Source organism: Neomonachus schauinslandi, chromosome 11, assembly GCF_002201575.2.
Source record: "Neomonachus schauinslandi chromosome 11, ASM220157v2, whole genome shotgun sequence".
Classification (NCBI taxonomy): domain Eukaryota; kingdom Metazoa; phylum Chordata; class Mammalia; order Carnivora; family Phocidae; genus Neomonachus; species Neomonachus schauinslandi.
In genome coordinates, this window is record NC_058413.1 from 50,419,619 (window position 1) to 50,434,808 (window position 15,190).

At 46.6% G+C, this 15,190-nt stretch overlaps 2 protein-coding genes across 2 annotated transcripts; both read left to right on the forward strand.

Annotated features, from left to right (window-relative positions):
* The first annotated feature begins 849 nt into the window (after nucleotides 1-849).
* UBQLNL (ubiquilin like) lies at nucleotides 850-3,116 on the forward strand. The gene has a single exon (XM_021685685.1). It carries the CDS (start codon nucleotides 1,069-1,071, stop codon nucleotides 2,911-2,913), a length of 1,845 nt encoding a protein of 614 aa, XP_021541360.1. The 5' UTR covers nucleotides 850-1,068; the 3' UTR covers nucleotides 2,914-3,116.
* Nucleotides 3,117-7,395: 4,279 nt separating this feature from the next.
* On the forward strand, nucleotides 7,396-9,649 carry UBQLN3 (ubiquilin 3). Its single transcript, XM_021685684.2, has one exon. It carries the CDS (start codon nucleotides 7,396-7,398, stop codon nucleotides 9,361-9,363), a length of 1,968 nt encoding a protein of 655 aa, XP_021541359.1. The 3' UTR covers nucleotides 9,364-9,649.
* Nucleotides 9,650-15,190: the final 5,541 nt, after the last annotated feature.

Consider the following 15,190-nt stretch of genomic DNA (forward strand, 5'->3'; position numbering starts at 1 on the left):
TGCTTTTAGGATCGAGGAAATCAATCTCCACATGGGAGCACTCTCAGTTAAGTCCAGTACCACTAAACCTAGAGCCAAAGAAAACCATGACCTCCCTTTCCACTTGTGAACTTTGTCCTTGCTCCCTTTTCCTTTGTAAGGCCTCATTTTTTTGAGATCTCTAACAAAAGTAATAAGATCCTTCTTACAGGAGAGATTCCATTCTTACAGATATGCAGTTTTATCTATGGCTTCAGCAAACTCGACTTTCAATATAACAAGCCTGCAATCCCAACAGGGACACACGCACAGCACCACAGACAAGCACACATCTCACATAAACAATCTGGTCTTTTTGTTTTTTAAGATTTTAAAAAATTTTTTAATTTGTTTGACAGAGAGAGAGCAGGAGAGTAGAAGCAGGGGGAGCAGCAGGCAGAGGGAGAGGGAGAAGCAGACTCCCCTCTGAGCAGGGGCTCAATCCCAGGACCCTGAGATCATGACCTGAGCCAAAGGCAGAGGTTGAACTGACTGAGCCACCCAGGCACCAACCCTCCCCCCCCCTTTTTTTAATAGTTCCATCCTGAGAACTTTGTCTTCTATTTTCTGGAAAATGACCTTATTTTATTTTATTATGGAGATCTGGTGACCCTACCCCTACCCCCACCCCCACACATACACTTATACAAATATGTCTCCCTTCCCTAGCTGGTCCTGGCAGAGACTGTGAGACTAGAGTTGACATCACAATATCCCTTTTTTGAAGAGGTTATGGTATTGGTGGGTGGGGCAGAAGGGAGGGGCAGCCCTGGGTGGAGTCATCTTTACTTAGCCCACCTAGTACCAAGTATGAATCAGTAGCCACGACAGGCTTCAGCTGGGCCACATCTGGAGAACTGGGGTGGGGGGGTATAACATCGCAAAATACCTGACCCCAGCTGGTCACTCATCCCTTTCTGGGCACCAGGGAAACTAGCCTTTGGTCTAAGAACACGACACCTGAGACAAAGGCCAGCAGAAATATTTGTCTGCCCTCACCCTTCTGCCCCGGCTTCCACCTGCTCAACATCTGCCCTCCCACTGAGGTCCATGCCGCATGTCATCTCTCGAAAACCCAGGATGGCTCAGAGTGGGCGTCCTTCAGGTTTGCCTGCAGACAAGAACATCTCTTCAAGTGTCACCCGAGTGATAGTGAAGACAGCAGGCAAGCAGGAAGACTTTATGATAGCTGATGACACCTCAGTGAGGCAGTTCAAGGAGAAGTTATCTGCTCACTTTAAGTGCCAGATGGACCAACTCGTGCTTGTCTTCATGGGCCGCCTTCTCAAAGATCATGACACACTGAGCCAAAGGGGCATCCTAGATGGTCACACCATTCACTTGGTCATCAAGTCCAAATGCAGCTCCAGATCTCTAGCCCATTCCTCCCGGAAACTGCTGACCAAAGAGCCCTGCCACTGGGACAGAAACACCGAAGGTAACAGCAATGGGGTATACCAACCTGCTGGTGTGAGTCACACCCCAGTAGAATCAGCCCTTCTTGTGGAGCCTGATGCATCCAAAATGCATACCCAGGATCTGGAAGTGGGTAGTCTAGAGTATATAGCACAGATGCTACAAAATCCTAGTATCCAGCAGCTTCTGTCTAACACAGACCTCATGAGACAGTTCATCTCAGAACATCCAGACATACAACAACTAATGCAGCAGAACCCAGAAGTCTCCCACATCCTTGACAATTCTGAGATCCTATGGCAGACTCTGGAGCTGGCCAGAAACCTTGCCATTATTCAAGAGCTAATGCAGATCCAGCAACCCGAACAGAATCTTGAGCATCCACTGAACCCACAGTCACACTCAGGCTTAGAGACAATGCCAGGTGGGGACAATGTCCTGGGTCAGAGTTATGTTGATTACAATGACCAAATGCTCAACAGCTCACAAGATCCCTTTGGGGGCAACCCTTTCACAGCTCTCCTGGAAGGACAAGTTTTGGAACAAGTTCAATCCTCACCTCCATCTCCAACACCACCCCAGGAACGACGGGACCAGCTCCCACAGCTCCCTACAACCCGAGTCATCTATACTAGTTCTTGTGGTTTATCCTCTATCACCTCAGCCAGTGTTACCCCCAACAGGGTGAACCATACTCCCAGTGCCTATGCTACCACTATCTCCACCAAGAGCCGGAGTCATACCTGTCCCATTCAGCAGCTGGCTGCGGTACTAGCCTTACCTAGCATAGAGCTCACCCAGCAGCCCCAGGCAGAAGACAGAGATGCCACCATCTCTCTAGATAGCTCTGACCAGAAATTAGAGGATGACCTCCAGCCTTCTGATGAGCAGACCAGCTCCCAGATCACAGGAAGCATGATGCAGTTGCTTTTGAATAACCCGTACTTGGCAGCCCAGATGATGTTGTTCATAAGTATGCCCCAGCTGAGTGAACAGTGTAGGCAGCAGCTGTCCACATTCCTGCAGCAGACACAGCTTTCCGACATGCTTATATCCCTAGCCAACCCTAAAGCATCACAAGCAATATTGCAGATTGAGCAGGGTCTGCAGCTGTTGGCCACAGAGGCTCCTGTTCTTCTACCCTGGGTTGCACCTTACCTGTGGGGCCTGGGTTGGCTTCCTGCACCCAGTTGCAGCTACCCTGACACAGTGCCCTGGGCCTGGGATGTGCCAGATATTGTTGAACCCAAACATCCTGAATGCTGCCACAAATCTGGAACAGTCCAGCAGAGGCTACAGTCCTTAGCTGGAGACCCTTCCCACCTTCCACAAGCCCCTGAGATTCGTTTCAGTCAGCAGATGGAATCTCTCCAGGCCATGGGATTTGGGAATCATCATGCCAATCTGCAGGCACTCATTGCTACTGAGGGGGACACCAATGCTGCTATTTGCAAACTCAAGAGATCCCAAGGATTCTAACCACCATGCCTACTTACTACCTGCTTGTTACCTGCTACTGACCCATTTGACCACATCATCTGCCTCTTCCACCTCTTCTGATGCTTCCATCCAGGAGAAGTCCTGGACCAGGAGAAACCAAGCAATGCTTTCTCCACTGAATAATAGACCACTGGCCATGGGTAGAAGATCTGTCAATAAAATGGCTACTCCCACATGCCCCCATCTGAGGTTTGGCTTTGTTTCTTTTGCAAAAAAGGGAACTATCTGTGTTTGATGTGATATCCCTGTCTCACCTACAGTACATACATGAGTGCACACACATGCCACATGCATACATTAACATAGAGATAGAGAATCATAGTTTTTTATTTTTGAGAATCATCGTTGCGTACATAGAACCACAAACTCAGATGTCATACCATGCTCACACACCCAAGGACATGTATATGCTTTGCACACATACACAAGGTCACATAGCCAAAGATTCATGTATACAGGCATATACATTCAACACATTGCACACTCAGCCAAGGGCATGCACAGCAACATACAAATACCTAAAGACACATACACACACCCATGTGTAGGGGAAGACAGTAATAACATACCCATACAAAAGGGAAAATTACTATAGATAGACACATATATGTAGTCATAAAAACTTCCTTAATTTTCCAAGTCCAAATTGTTCAAGTTTGAAAGTGGAAGAATGGCCTGGTGGGCCAGAGTAGGAAAAGTCCACATTTCAGCCAGGTCTAGGTAGGTATTTATCCTCTTTAGGAATCTCTTACTAATTGCCATTGTTACAATCATAGGACTTTGCTGTCTTTAGCACAGAGAGATACAGTTGCTTACCCTGACTGCATATTCCTGTCACCAAAACTCAGCACAGCTAAAGTTGACTTTCCCTCTTTAGCACAGAGAGATACAGTTGCTTACCCTGACTGCATATTCCTGTCACCAAAACTCAGGCGTCTGGGGGCATGGCACCTTCCAAGAATACAAGTCCTTCGGCATATCAAATGTCCGTAGCTTGTGTTCTCTGTAGTTAGTCAAGGCCCCATCTCTTCCTCTTCCTGCCTCCCCAGGAGTATCCCAGCCAATTGGTATGTAAACAATTACATAAGTCAAATATTGTTTTAGGCATTGAAGAAATATCAGTGACCAAATAAAGTCAAATAAGTCAAATAATTTCATAAGTCAAATATTGCTTTAGGCATTGAATGAACAGCAGTGACCAAATAAAGTTCCTTTATTTAGGAGTTTACTTTTGTGGGGATAAGACTGTATTCTACTTAACCTATAAATAAGTGCTATGAGGAAAAATGAAGCAGGATAAGGTCTTCTACATACAGGGTAATCCAGGAAGGCCTCTCCTGAAAGGCAATAATTGATCAGAAATCAGAAGAAATTGGGAGAACCCAACATGCACTCCTTTGGGAGAAGTATTTTCCAGGCAGAGAAGTTTACCTAGGAGTAAAAAGTGTGAGATGGGAATATTCTTGATGTGTTTGAAGAATGACAAGGAGATGTTGTAGCTGGAGTGGATTGAACTAAACAATGGAAGGAAAAACAGGACATCAGGAAGAACTTTGTAGGGTCTGGTGAGGACTCTGGATTTTACTATGAATGCAGTGGAAAATCCCTGCTGGATTTTGAGCAAACAATGCAGGTGTTTCAGTGCATGGGTCTGGCTGCCAAGTGGGGAAAGACTGTGCTAGAGGTAGAAGTGTAAGCAGACACACTAATGAGGTAGCTCTTGCAATGGAGCAGGTGGGAGATGGTGGTGTCTGGAGCAGTGGAGGTGGTGATGCAGATTCAGATTCTGGTCTGCAAAGGGTACCCACAGGAATCCTGTGTGCTCCTCACAGACTACCCCTCCTCTAGCCCTGACACTGCCATCAGCAAGACTGAAGGAGAGCCCACAAAACAAGTGCTCCTGCAGATCTGCTGCCAGACTCCCACTCCCCCACTCAAACTAGTAAAAGGAGAGGTCTCAAGAAAGAATTATAGCTAAAATGGATTTTCTACATTCCTATTAAGATGCCTCCACCCAATCAATTCATCTTTTTTTAAAGATTTTATTTATTTATTTATTTATTTATTTATTTATTTATTTATTTAGAGAGTTTGAGCAGGAGGAGGGGCAGAAGGAGAGGGAGAGAGAGAATCCCAAGCAGACTCCTCACTGAGCGTGGAGCCCAGTGTGGTACTCCACTCGGGGCTCAAAGTGGGGCTCATCCCCAGGACCCTGAGATCATGACCTGAACCAAAACCAAGGGTCAGATGCTTAACTGACTGAGCCGCCTAGGCACCCTTATCCAATCAATTAATCTAATTAAGCTTTATACCCTGTTTGCCTCATGTTATCTGAAAAGCCCAAGCTCTATTATGTCACCTTTGTGATTCTTATCCCAATATGTTCTGAAAATCCCTCATGTGACCCAATTTTCCACTGGTCATCAATTCTCTGAACCTTTCCACCTACCATTTAGAACTCATAATTTAGCAACAGCAAATCCTTACTCTATCTATAACCTTTCCTCTAAATGATCCCCACCTTTTTGCCATAACTGCAATCTGGCTGTCCAATGACAACCCATACACTCTGTGCTCCATCCTGTTATGAATAAATTGTCTGTGGACCAAAATCAAGCTCTCTGCTTGGGCACTGATCCCAATCTCTCCAATTCATCTACTCAATAGCTTAGTCTTGCAATTATTTTCTCTCCCATCTGCATCATTTGTCCCTCCTCATTGTGTTGTTCCCATCAGAATAAAAGCATGATGTAATATTCTCAACTTAAGAATAAACATAACAAAAACGTTTCTATCCCCACATTTCCACACAGCCATCATAACCTTTCTCTTAGGTAAAATACTCTTATTGAATCCACTTCATTTCCAACCCACTTGCTTTTAAACCCACTCAAGCCAGATTTCTGCCCCCTCCACTCTTCCAAGTCTAGGTTCATCATGGTCCCCCATTCTCTTGTCAAACCCAGTGGTCAGTTCTCAGCCTTTATCTTCCTGACCTACCAGCATTATCCAACACCATCAGTTACTCTCTCCTTCCCAAAACTCTTCTTCATTTGCTTTGTTCCCCCCCTCTCTCCTTTTTCTGACTTAGTGTTTTATTTCTTCTCAATTTCCTTTGTGGAACACATCTAATATTCCAGACTTGTAAATATGTAGTGCCCATGCCTTGGTCTTTTTACCTTTATCCTGTTACTATACTCACTAATCTTATGATTCTAAATACTCTGCCAATACTGATGAACTGCAGGCTCACAATAGTGAACTCCCTCCCTTCATGTCCATTTGGGTATAAAATAAACATTTCAAATGTATGTAATTCTGAACTCTGGGTTTTCTGTTTAACAACTTTATTCCCTGGGGCACCTGGGTGGCTCAGTCAGTTGAGTGTCTGCTTTTGGCTCAGGTCATGATCCCAGGGTCCTGCTTCTCCCTCTGCCTCCCTCTCTCTTTTTCTGTCTTTCATGAATAAATAAATAAAATCTTAAAAAAAAATTTATTCCCTGGTCTTTTTTTTTTAAATCTCAGTAAATAGCCAGTCCATTCTTTGGGTTCTTCTGGGGAATAACAATAATCTTTTTAAAAAGTAAAATAAAAACTTCATGTCATTTCTGGCCCTTCTCTCATATGCTAGATCTTGCCCATCAGAAAGTCAATATGCTGAAGATATATAAAAAATTCATGTCTAATGTTGAATCAAAAAGAAGACAGAAACATAGAATGCCAGGAAGAAGAACAATTCAGGGTGCAGTTGAATTTGGGTCTTCACAGGGACATAGGGGGCTAAGGCTAAGGCTTTCCTAATTTTGTAATCCAAGGCTGTCTCCACACACCACATACAGATGTGTGGAAGTAGGGCTCTTGACCTGTGATGGAAGGGTCAGCCCAGGTTCCTCACTATGAAGAAGGCATCAAGGTAAAGGAAATAGAAGAGGTAAGGGGGGGGGCAGTTGCATTCCTGGGGATACAGAGCACCTTGGAGAGGTCTCAAGAATCCATTGTGTGAGGCTGTGATGTCAGTGCTGAGGTCACAGAGGTGACCTGATGGAGTGGGTTCCAGCCCAGAAGGCTTCAGGGGTGACTGTTAGCAAGATGAGGGCGGTTTGGAGCCCTGTATAAGAGGAAGGACGGGGCCACAGCTGACTGGTATGTATGCCCTGACCCAAATCCTTCTTCCTGCCTTTGCCCTTCACTCATCAACCATAGACCTCTTTCTCAGGGCATCCAGTCTTCCTCTCCCGACCTGACACCTCTCAGACCCATAATCCTCCACAAGCATCCTATCCTGAGGACCTCATTGCCCCTTCCATGCAGACTCCCTATGGCCCCGCTCTGAGACCCCAGGCCCTCTTCCTGCTCACCTTTCTTACTTTTGCCACTGCCCAAAAGGATGATCTTGGTACCCCATCCCCTTCCCCATCCCCCAGCTGTGTCCCCACAGACCTGGGCCTCCTGCTGCTCACCATGGCCAAAAGCGGAGAGGCCCTGCCACAGGGCAGCCCAGCACCGATCCAGGATCCCCACCTCATCAAGGTGACAGTGAAGACGCCCAAGGACAAGGAGGATTTCTCAGTTACAGACACTTGCACCATCCAGCAGCTGAAGGGAGAGATATCCCAGCGCTTTAAGGCCCACCCTGATCAGCTGATCTTAATCTTTGCTGGCAAAATCCTCAAGGACCGTGACTCACTGGCGCAGTGTGGAGTGCGAGATGGCCTCACTGTCCACCTGGTCATCAAGATGCAACGCCGCACCATGGACACTGAGTGTCCGGCTGCTTCAGTCCCTGCCCCAGCCCCCAGCCCTGGATCATTCCCTCAACCTAGCTCCATTTACCCGGCAGATGGGCCACCCACCTTTAGTTTAGGTGTTCTCACAGGCCTCAACGGGCTAGGCCTGACCTCTGGTGGTTTCTCTGACCAGCCAAGCTCCCTGATGTGGCAGCATGTCTCTGTGCCTGAGTTTGTGGCTCAGATCATTGATGACCCTTTCATCCAGGGTCTGCTGTCCAACACAGGCCTGATGCGCCAGCTGGTTCTCAACAACCCCCATATGCAGCAGCTGATCCAGCACAACCCCGAGATTGGGCATATTCTCAACAACCCTGAAATCATGAGGCAGACGCTGGAGTTCCTACGCAACCCAGCCATGATGCAAGAGATGATGCGTAGCCAGGACCGGGCACTCAGCAACCTAGAGAGCATCCCTGGTGGCTACAATGTGCTCCGTACCATGTACACAGATATTATGGACCCGATGCTTAATGCGGTACAGGAGCAGTTTGGTGGCAATCCCTTTGCTATTTCCACTGCTACTAATGCCACCAGCAGCAGCCGGCCTTCGAGGATGGAGAACTGTGACCCTCTCCCCAACCCCTGGGCTTCCACATATGGAAGCTCAGGTGGCAGGCGAGGCAGGCGTCCTGGAGACCAGGATGTATCTGAAACTAGAAATAGGGTTCCCAACATTCTGGGTAATATAGGGCTCTATGACTATCTTCAGCAATTACATGAGACCCCCCAGTCCCTGGGAACCTATCTGCAAGGCACTGCATCCACCCGCAATCCGAGCCAAGAACCACCACCACCACCAGGAAATCGAATCCCCCCAACTTCCTCCTCCTCCCAGGAACGTGAGGCAGGCCAGCCTCTCCCCAGAGAGTCAGTAGCCATCAAGGGAAAGTCCTCTCGCCCATCATTCCTGAGATACCCCCCAGACAGCAGTACTGGACAAGATGGAGGCCAAGGTGGTGCAGGGAATGGCTCCACCGGCCACAGCACCAACATGCCTGACCTTGTCTTAGGGCTGGGGCGTTCTGCCAACAGGGCGCCATTCGTTCCTTCACCACCTTCCCCCATGGCGGCTACCCCTGGAATGCCTGAGCATGCTTGGCTGCCCCCACCAGCTTATCCAAGATCCCTGAGGCCTACCAGCATGAGCCAGGTCCCACAGCTGCAGGATGAGATGCGCCGGCAACTGCCACTACTTCTGCACCTTCAGGCAGCCGTGGCAAACCCTCGCGCCATGCACGCCCTGCTACAGATTGAGCAGGGTCTGCAGATCCTGGCTACCGAAGCCCCTCGCCTCCTCCTCTGGTTCATGCCTTGCCTAGCAGGGCTGGGAAGTATGGCAGACGGAACAGAGCCTAGAGAGGGCGCCCTTATGCCTGAGGATCCCCCTGTAGCCCCAGGTCCTGAGGTTCCCCCAGCACAGGGCTCTGTGGATCTGGACCTCCATTCTACCCCTTTCCTCCAGATGTTGCAAGCTCTAGCTGGTGCCAATCCCCAGCAGCCGCAGCCCGAGACTCACTTCCGGGTGCAGCTAGAGCAACTGCGGGCGATGGGCTTTCTGAATCCCGAAGCCAATCTCCAGGCCCTTATAGCCACTGGGGGTGATGTGGATGCTGCTGTGGAGAAGCTGAGGCAGGCATAGGAGCCCTAGTTGTTCAAACCTTATCTTTTCCTCTGTGCCCTTTCCCCGTATCCCTCTACCCTAACTCCCCCGTTCTTGAATGCAGCTGCACACTATAAACCAAATCCACTATGATGCCCTTTACTGCGGAGACAATGTTGTTCCAGAGTCCGGAAGAATGAGAGCCAGAAACAGGGTGAGGGTGCTGTGAGTGACCCAACCATCCCTGTCACTGTACCATCTCGGGGCCCCAGTCTGAGCTCTGCTTATGCCTATCTTGAGATGCAATTACATCCAATCTCCAGTGTCTGTTGCTGCCCGAGTCCAGTTCTTTGTGGGCTCAGGGGGAAAGGAGCCAGTATGGGAAAAAAGCTGGCGAGGAGAGCTGTGTCTGCATGGGTGGGAGGGCTGGGAGGGAAAGCTCAAAGGTTTGAGGTTCAAAGATTTGGGAAGAACCAAGGAGGGTGAGCTGAGGCCTGCAGCTCCCCTGGTGTCCTTCCAGAGGTCCCCCAGATCTTGTATCCTGTAGGAGCTGCCACCCTGTACTCCGTTCTTTGGAGCGTTCCTACCACCAGCCTGCCTGCAAAGTGGGCACGGTTAGTTATTTCTATCGCCCCTGAAGGCTATCCCACAGGTGGCTCTCACTTTCTGGATTTGAGGCTGATTCCTGAGTAGATGGGGAGCCCCAAGAATTCAGGCTGAGTTCTAAAATTCCCTAATCGCACAAGGTTACAAAAGTACTGTCCCTGGATGTTGTCTTTCTTGCAGCTGCCAGCTCAGAAATGGAGTACTCACCCTGTGCTCAGCATTCTGCTAGTGGTTAGAGAGTCAGTGTGAGACAGAGACATGATCCTCCTTCAGGAGGCGATGGTCTGGGGGCACGGAGCGTTCCAACTGTATGTGAAGACTACTCATTATATAGAATACAAGCTGTGAAAGGTGCTGCAAAGAGCAGGAGCTGTGAAGGAGCACACAGGCCTGATCTTGTCTGGGGAGACAGGGAAGGCTTCCTGAGTAGGCGCTCCAAGCTGAAATCTTAAAAGTGGTAAGAATGAGGTAGACAGACATGTGAAGGGGGAGAGCATCCCAGCTGAAGAGGCAGGAGGAGCAAAGGGGCTGAGGCAGGCTGTGTATGACACGCAGGAGGTGCCCTCGGCCTCTCAGACTAAAGTCTTGTTGACACTCCCTGGTGCTTCCCATGACCTGAGTACTTCCAGGGTAAAAGTGACACAATTCATGAATCAAGTGAGCAAACCAGGCCTCACCCACAGGGGTAAACACTCTGGAGAAATGCACAAACACACTTAAATACACCCTGACATGGCACAGCTTTGTACATGTGTTCAAGCATACACACAGAATACGGTCTGTTAAAAGTTGATCTCAGAACAGAGATGTAAACACAAACATTAATGTTATATGCTGTCCACGGAAGAAAAGGGGCTATGAGGGAGGGGACGGCTGTGGTAAATGTGGTCATGGTGTGTGCTTGAACATCAGAGACTCAGCGTTGGGGGTCCTTTTAGGAACTTGGAGAAACAGAACCTCCACCTGGCGCTCAGGACACTTGTACCGACCTCTCTTACCTTTCAGCGACCAGCATGCATCAGAGATGAAACGAGCTTTGGGAGCAACTTTCTCTCACTGCTTTAGGTTTCAACTTCTAGGTGAAACAGGAGGCTTCAAGCTCCCCTTCAGTGGGGGGCAGGCGGGGGGGTGGGGAGCTGTCCAGATCAAAGGAACTGCTGTTTATAGTGGTGCTAGGGGGAATGCAGGGGCAAGTCTTGCCTCTCTGTTTCTTGGAACCAATAAGGCAAGTGCTGTGGGGCTGCCTCTGACTGGGGAAGGTGTACCAGTCAATCTCTAATTTCTATCCTGCAAAGGCCAGGTAGGTCTGAGAAAAAGCCTCAGGGAAAGATTGCTTTCATTTGCCTTTCATCTGGGCCAAAGGAAGCATGAGGGCTCATTTGAAGTAAATCTCAGGACAGACAGTAGGTGGGAATCTGGGGCTAAGCAGGTTGGAATCCTGACTAGGGAGGAGAGTGTTCACTGAATGTTTTCAGGCCATATGTTAGGAGAGCCCTGGACAGTGGACTGGGTGTTTAGAATCTTGGTTCTAGTCTCATCAGAGACTGAACACCTCAGCTGGGTGTCCAGGAGAAGGGGATTCCTGGGACAGGGAGGGTCACTGGCCTCCACCTAGGGCTCTACCTAATGCAGGGCCTGGCTCATGGGAAGCACTCAGTAAAGACTGAATGAATGAACGCTGAATGATGAGGGAGGAAATGAGCAACCAAATGAGAAGGTGGTTAGGGAGATGAAGCAGATGTGAACTGATAGAGGGTAGCCCAGGACGGGGCTTGTGCTTGGGGAAATGGGGACCGCTGGAGTTTGTGGAAGAGGGGATCTCGTGGGCTGATGTGGCCAAAACAGTAGCCTTCTCCAGATGTCCTGTTTGCTCCCTGCTGTGACTCTCACCCTCTATCAGGAGGCCTAAATCCAGGACCTGCACCTGGGGAGGACCCACAGCAGGGGTTGTGTACGTGCAGAAGAGAAGCAGGGTCCGTTTGGGTGATACTGGGTCTGGTGCCTGGCTCCACCCAAGGAAGATGTACCCTTTCTTCAGATCAAGAGATTTGCTAGAAAGCAAAGAAAAAAAAGAGAGAGAGAGAGAAGCAGCGGGAGGATTGAAGTCCGTAATGCTGTATCACATAGCCAGTCAGGTAGGTGGACGGACAACAAGTTAAGAGCAAAGCATTATTCAAACAACAGGAAGTGATTTTATGCACCTGTTCTTTTTATTATTATTATGATGATGATTATGATTATTCTCCTCCTAATACCCCTGTCATAAATACACACACATTTTTTTCTGCATATTTTAGGGGTTCACTACTTATATTTAATTTTAAATAATAGTTAACATTTATTGAGGTTTTCCAAATGCCAGCCCTGTTCCAAGCTCTTTATATCTGAATCCACACAATAGCCCTCTAATGCAGGTAGTGTTACTATTCCCATCTTTCAGATGAGGAAAACTGAGGCACAGGGAGGGGGAAAGTTCATGGCTTCACGTTATACAGCTTCTGCATAGTGGAGGCAGGATTTGAAATTAGTCTATTCCAGAGTCCACACTCTTAACCACTGTGCTCAGTCAAATTAATTCATGCTTCAATCCGTACCCATAAAAAGTAAAAAGGGGAGGATTTGTGGCATTTAATTGGGATCTTTGCCTCCCTGCAAATACCTACTGTGGACTGGAATATTTCCTTTGCCATATCTTATATATGTTTATATATGTGTATTTATGGTGTTTTTAAAAATTTAATCAACTAGTGCCACACTTCTTAAATTGTTTTAACTTTGAAATTCTTAATGACAAAATGTTCAATGCTTGACTCATTATTCCTTTGCAAAATACCATTGTTTAATTTTGTCTATTTTTCTGCGTATACTTACAATAGATGTCAAATTTCAGAAAAAGCCAAATGAGATCTTGATTGGCCACTACATTTATAAATTAGAGAGAATTGAGAATTTTACAACTGGCAGTACTTCCTTTTAGAGTAAGAAATGTTCCCATTCAAATTTCTTTTGTTTGATGTAACGAAGTGTAGTTTCTCCAACAGCTGGTGAACAGAGTGGGAGGGATGGGAGTAAGCAAAGTAGATGAGGGGGATTAAGAGGTATAAACTTCTGGGCATAGAATAAATAAGTCATGGGAATGACATGTACAGCACAGGGAATATAGTTAGTCATACTGTAATGACATTTGGTGACAGAATGCATAAAAATATCAAAGCACTATAATGCACACCTTAAACTAATAGGGTATTGTATGTCAATTATACTTCAACAACAATAACAAAAGAACTGTAGTTTCTTTTGTTACTTTTTTTGTTACTTCTTTTGTTTTATTAGTCCTATCTGTTAGGGTTTATTTCAATGTTACATTTTTCTGGTTATTTGGAGTGAAATTTTTTCCTTTATATTTTCAGGATACATATGGTTGTGATGAAGCTGTGCTGTCACCAATTATATTATAAATTCTTATTTTAGACAGGTTTTTTTTGTTGATTCTCATGCAAACAACTATATGCATCCTTGAAAAACAGTTATAAAGACTCCAGTGTTTTAATAGTTAAGCCTCTTTTCTACAATGAATTTGACTTGTTTTCTCAGTTTAAAAGCAACATATAAGTACAGTTAATCCTTGAACAACTATGTGGGTCCACATATATATGGAATTAAAAAAAATTTTTTATTATGTTCAGTTAGCCATCATATAAGTTTTTATTGTAGTGGAATTTTAAATTTTTTTGAGTTGAGAGAAAAAACCACAGACATTTATTTACAACTACCCATCCCAGTCTCCGCGAGATCAAATACAAGTCAACTGGCACAGAGGTCATACCTGCTGCCCTGTAAGTACTGGGTTGGGGGGGCGGCCCTGTAAGACCAGGACCAGGCTGGGCTGTAGGTCACTCCATGTGCCCATGGTGCAGTCAGGTCCATCGCCCGGGGCTGGTGGGTAAGAGGCTGGGCTGGAATGGAGGAAGGCTCCCAGAGGGCAGGGATGGCACTGTGCAGGAGCCCCTCACCTCCACTGTCCCCAGCTCACTCACCCCACTGCCCCCTCAACCCCCCAGCCCAGAGAGGCTGGTGCACTCACTTATGGTGGACTCACTTGTGACAGCAGCTGCATATGCCAGGGGTGGGTGGTACACCTCCAGGAGGCAGATGGAGCAGTTCCACTGTGCCTCCAGGCTGTGGTTGCTGCCCACGGCCCACTCAGGGGCTGCAGTAGGATGGAGGCCACGAGGCTGCAGAACATTGCCATCTTGGCGCTGGGCCCACAGCTGCCTCCCTGGCCCCAGCCCTACCTGCCGCTTACAGGTGGAGTTTTTTTTAATAAATATACATACAATACTGTAAATGTGTTTTCTCTTTCTTATGGCTTTCTTCATAACATTTTCTTTTCTCTAGCTTACTTTATTGTAAGAGTACAGAATGTAACACATATAACATACAGAATGTGTGTTAATCCACAGTTTATGTTATCCCTAAGGCTTCTGGTCAACAGAAGGCTATTAGTAGTTACATTTTTGAGGAATCAAAAGTTATATGTGGATTTTTTACTGCACTTCTAACCCTTGCATTGTTCAAGTGTCAACTGTGTATATCAGATAATATAGATAAGTAAAATAAGAACATAAAAACTAGCAATGCTAATACCATGATGGTTGTCCTTCCAACACATGTTACAAACCTGTGATACTATTGTAAATAATGTTTCATAACCTGGCTTTTTAACTTGATAATAAATCAGGAAGCTTATTTTCTAAGTTACAGAGGAGCCTTTTGCAACTCATTAGTTTAACCAATATTTCCTGAACACTTTCTATATGCCAGAAACTATGCTTGGTGCTAAGAATTCAATGGTGAACAACAAGATATGGTTTTTGCTCTAAGGAGCTTACAGTATAGTGGCGATAAGAGACTTCCAACAAACAAACAAGAGATAGAAGTAATAGCTAACAGACCACTCACTAAGACCAAGGCACTGTTTAATAAGCTTTGTGCCTATTAACATTTAATTCTTACAACAACCCTATAAGCTTGGCACTATCATTAACCAATTTTACAGATAGGTAAAGGAAGGTGTAGGAATGTTAAATGTCTAATTCAAGGTTGCACAGCTAAGCAGTGGTGGAGTTGGAGCTGGGATTTGAACCCATGTTTCTAGAGACCACACTCTTAATCTCTATTCTATTGCAAAAATAATTTTGAATTATAATAAATTTCATGTGGGAAATAGACCAGGTAATTTAATAGTGCATTTAGAGGG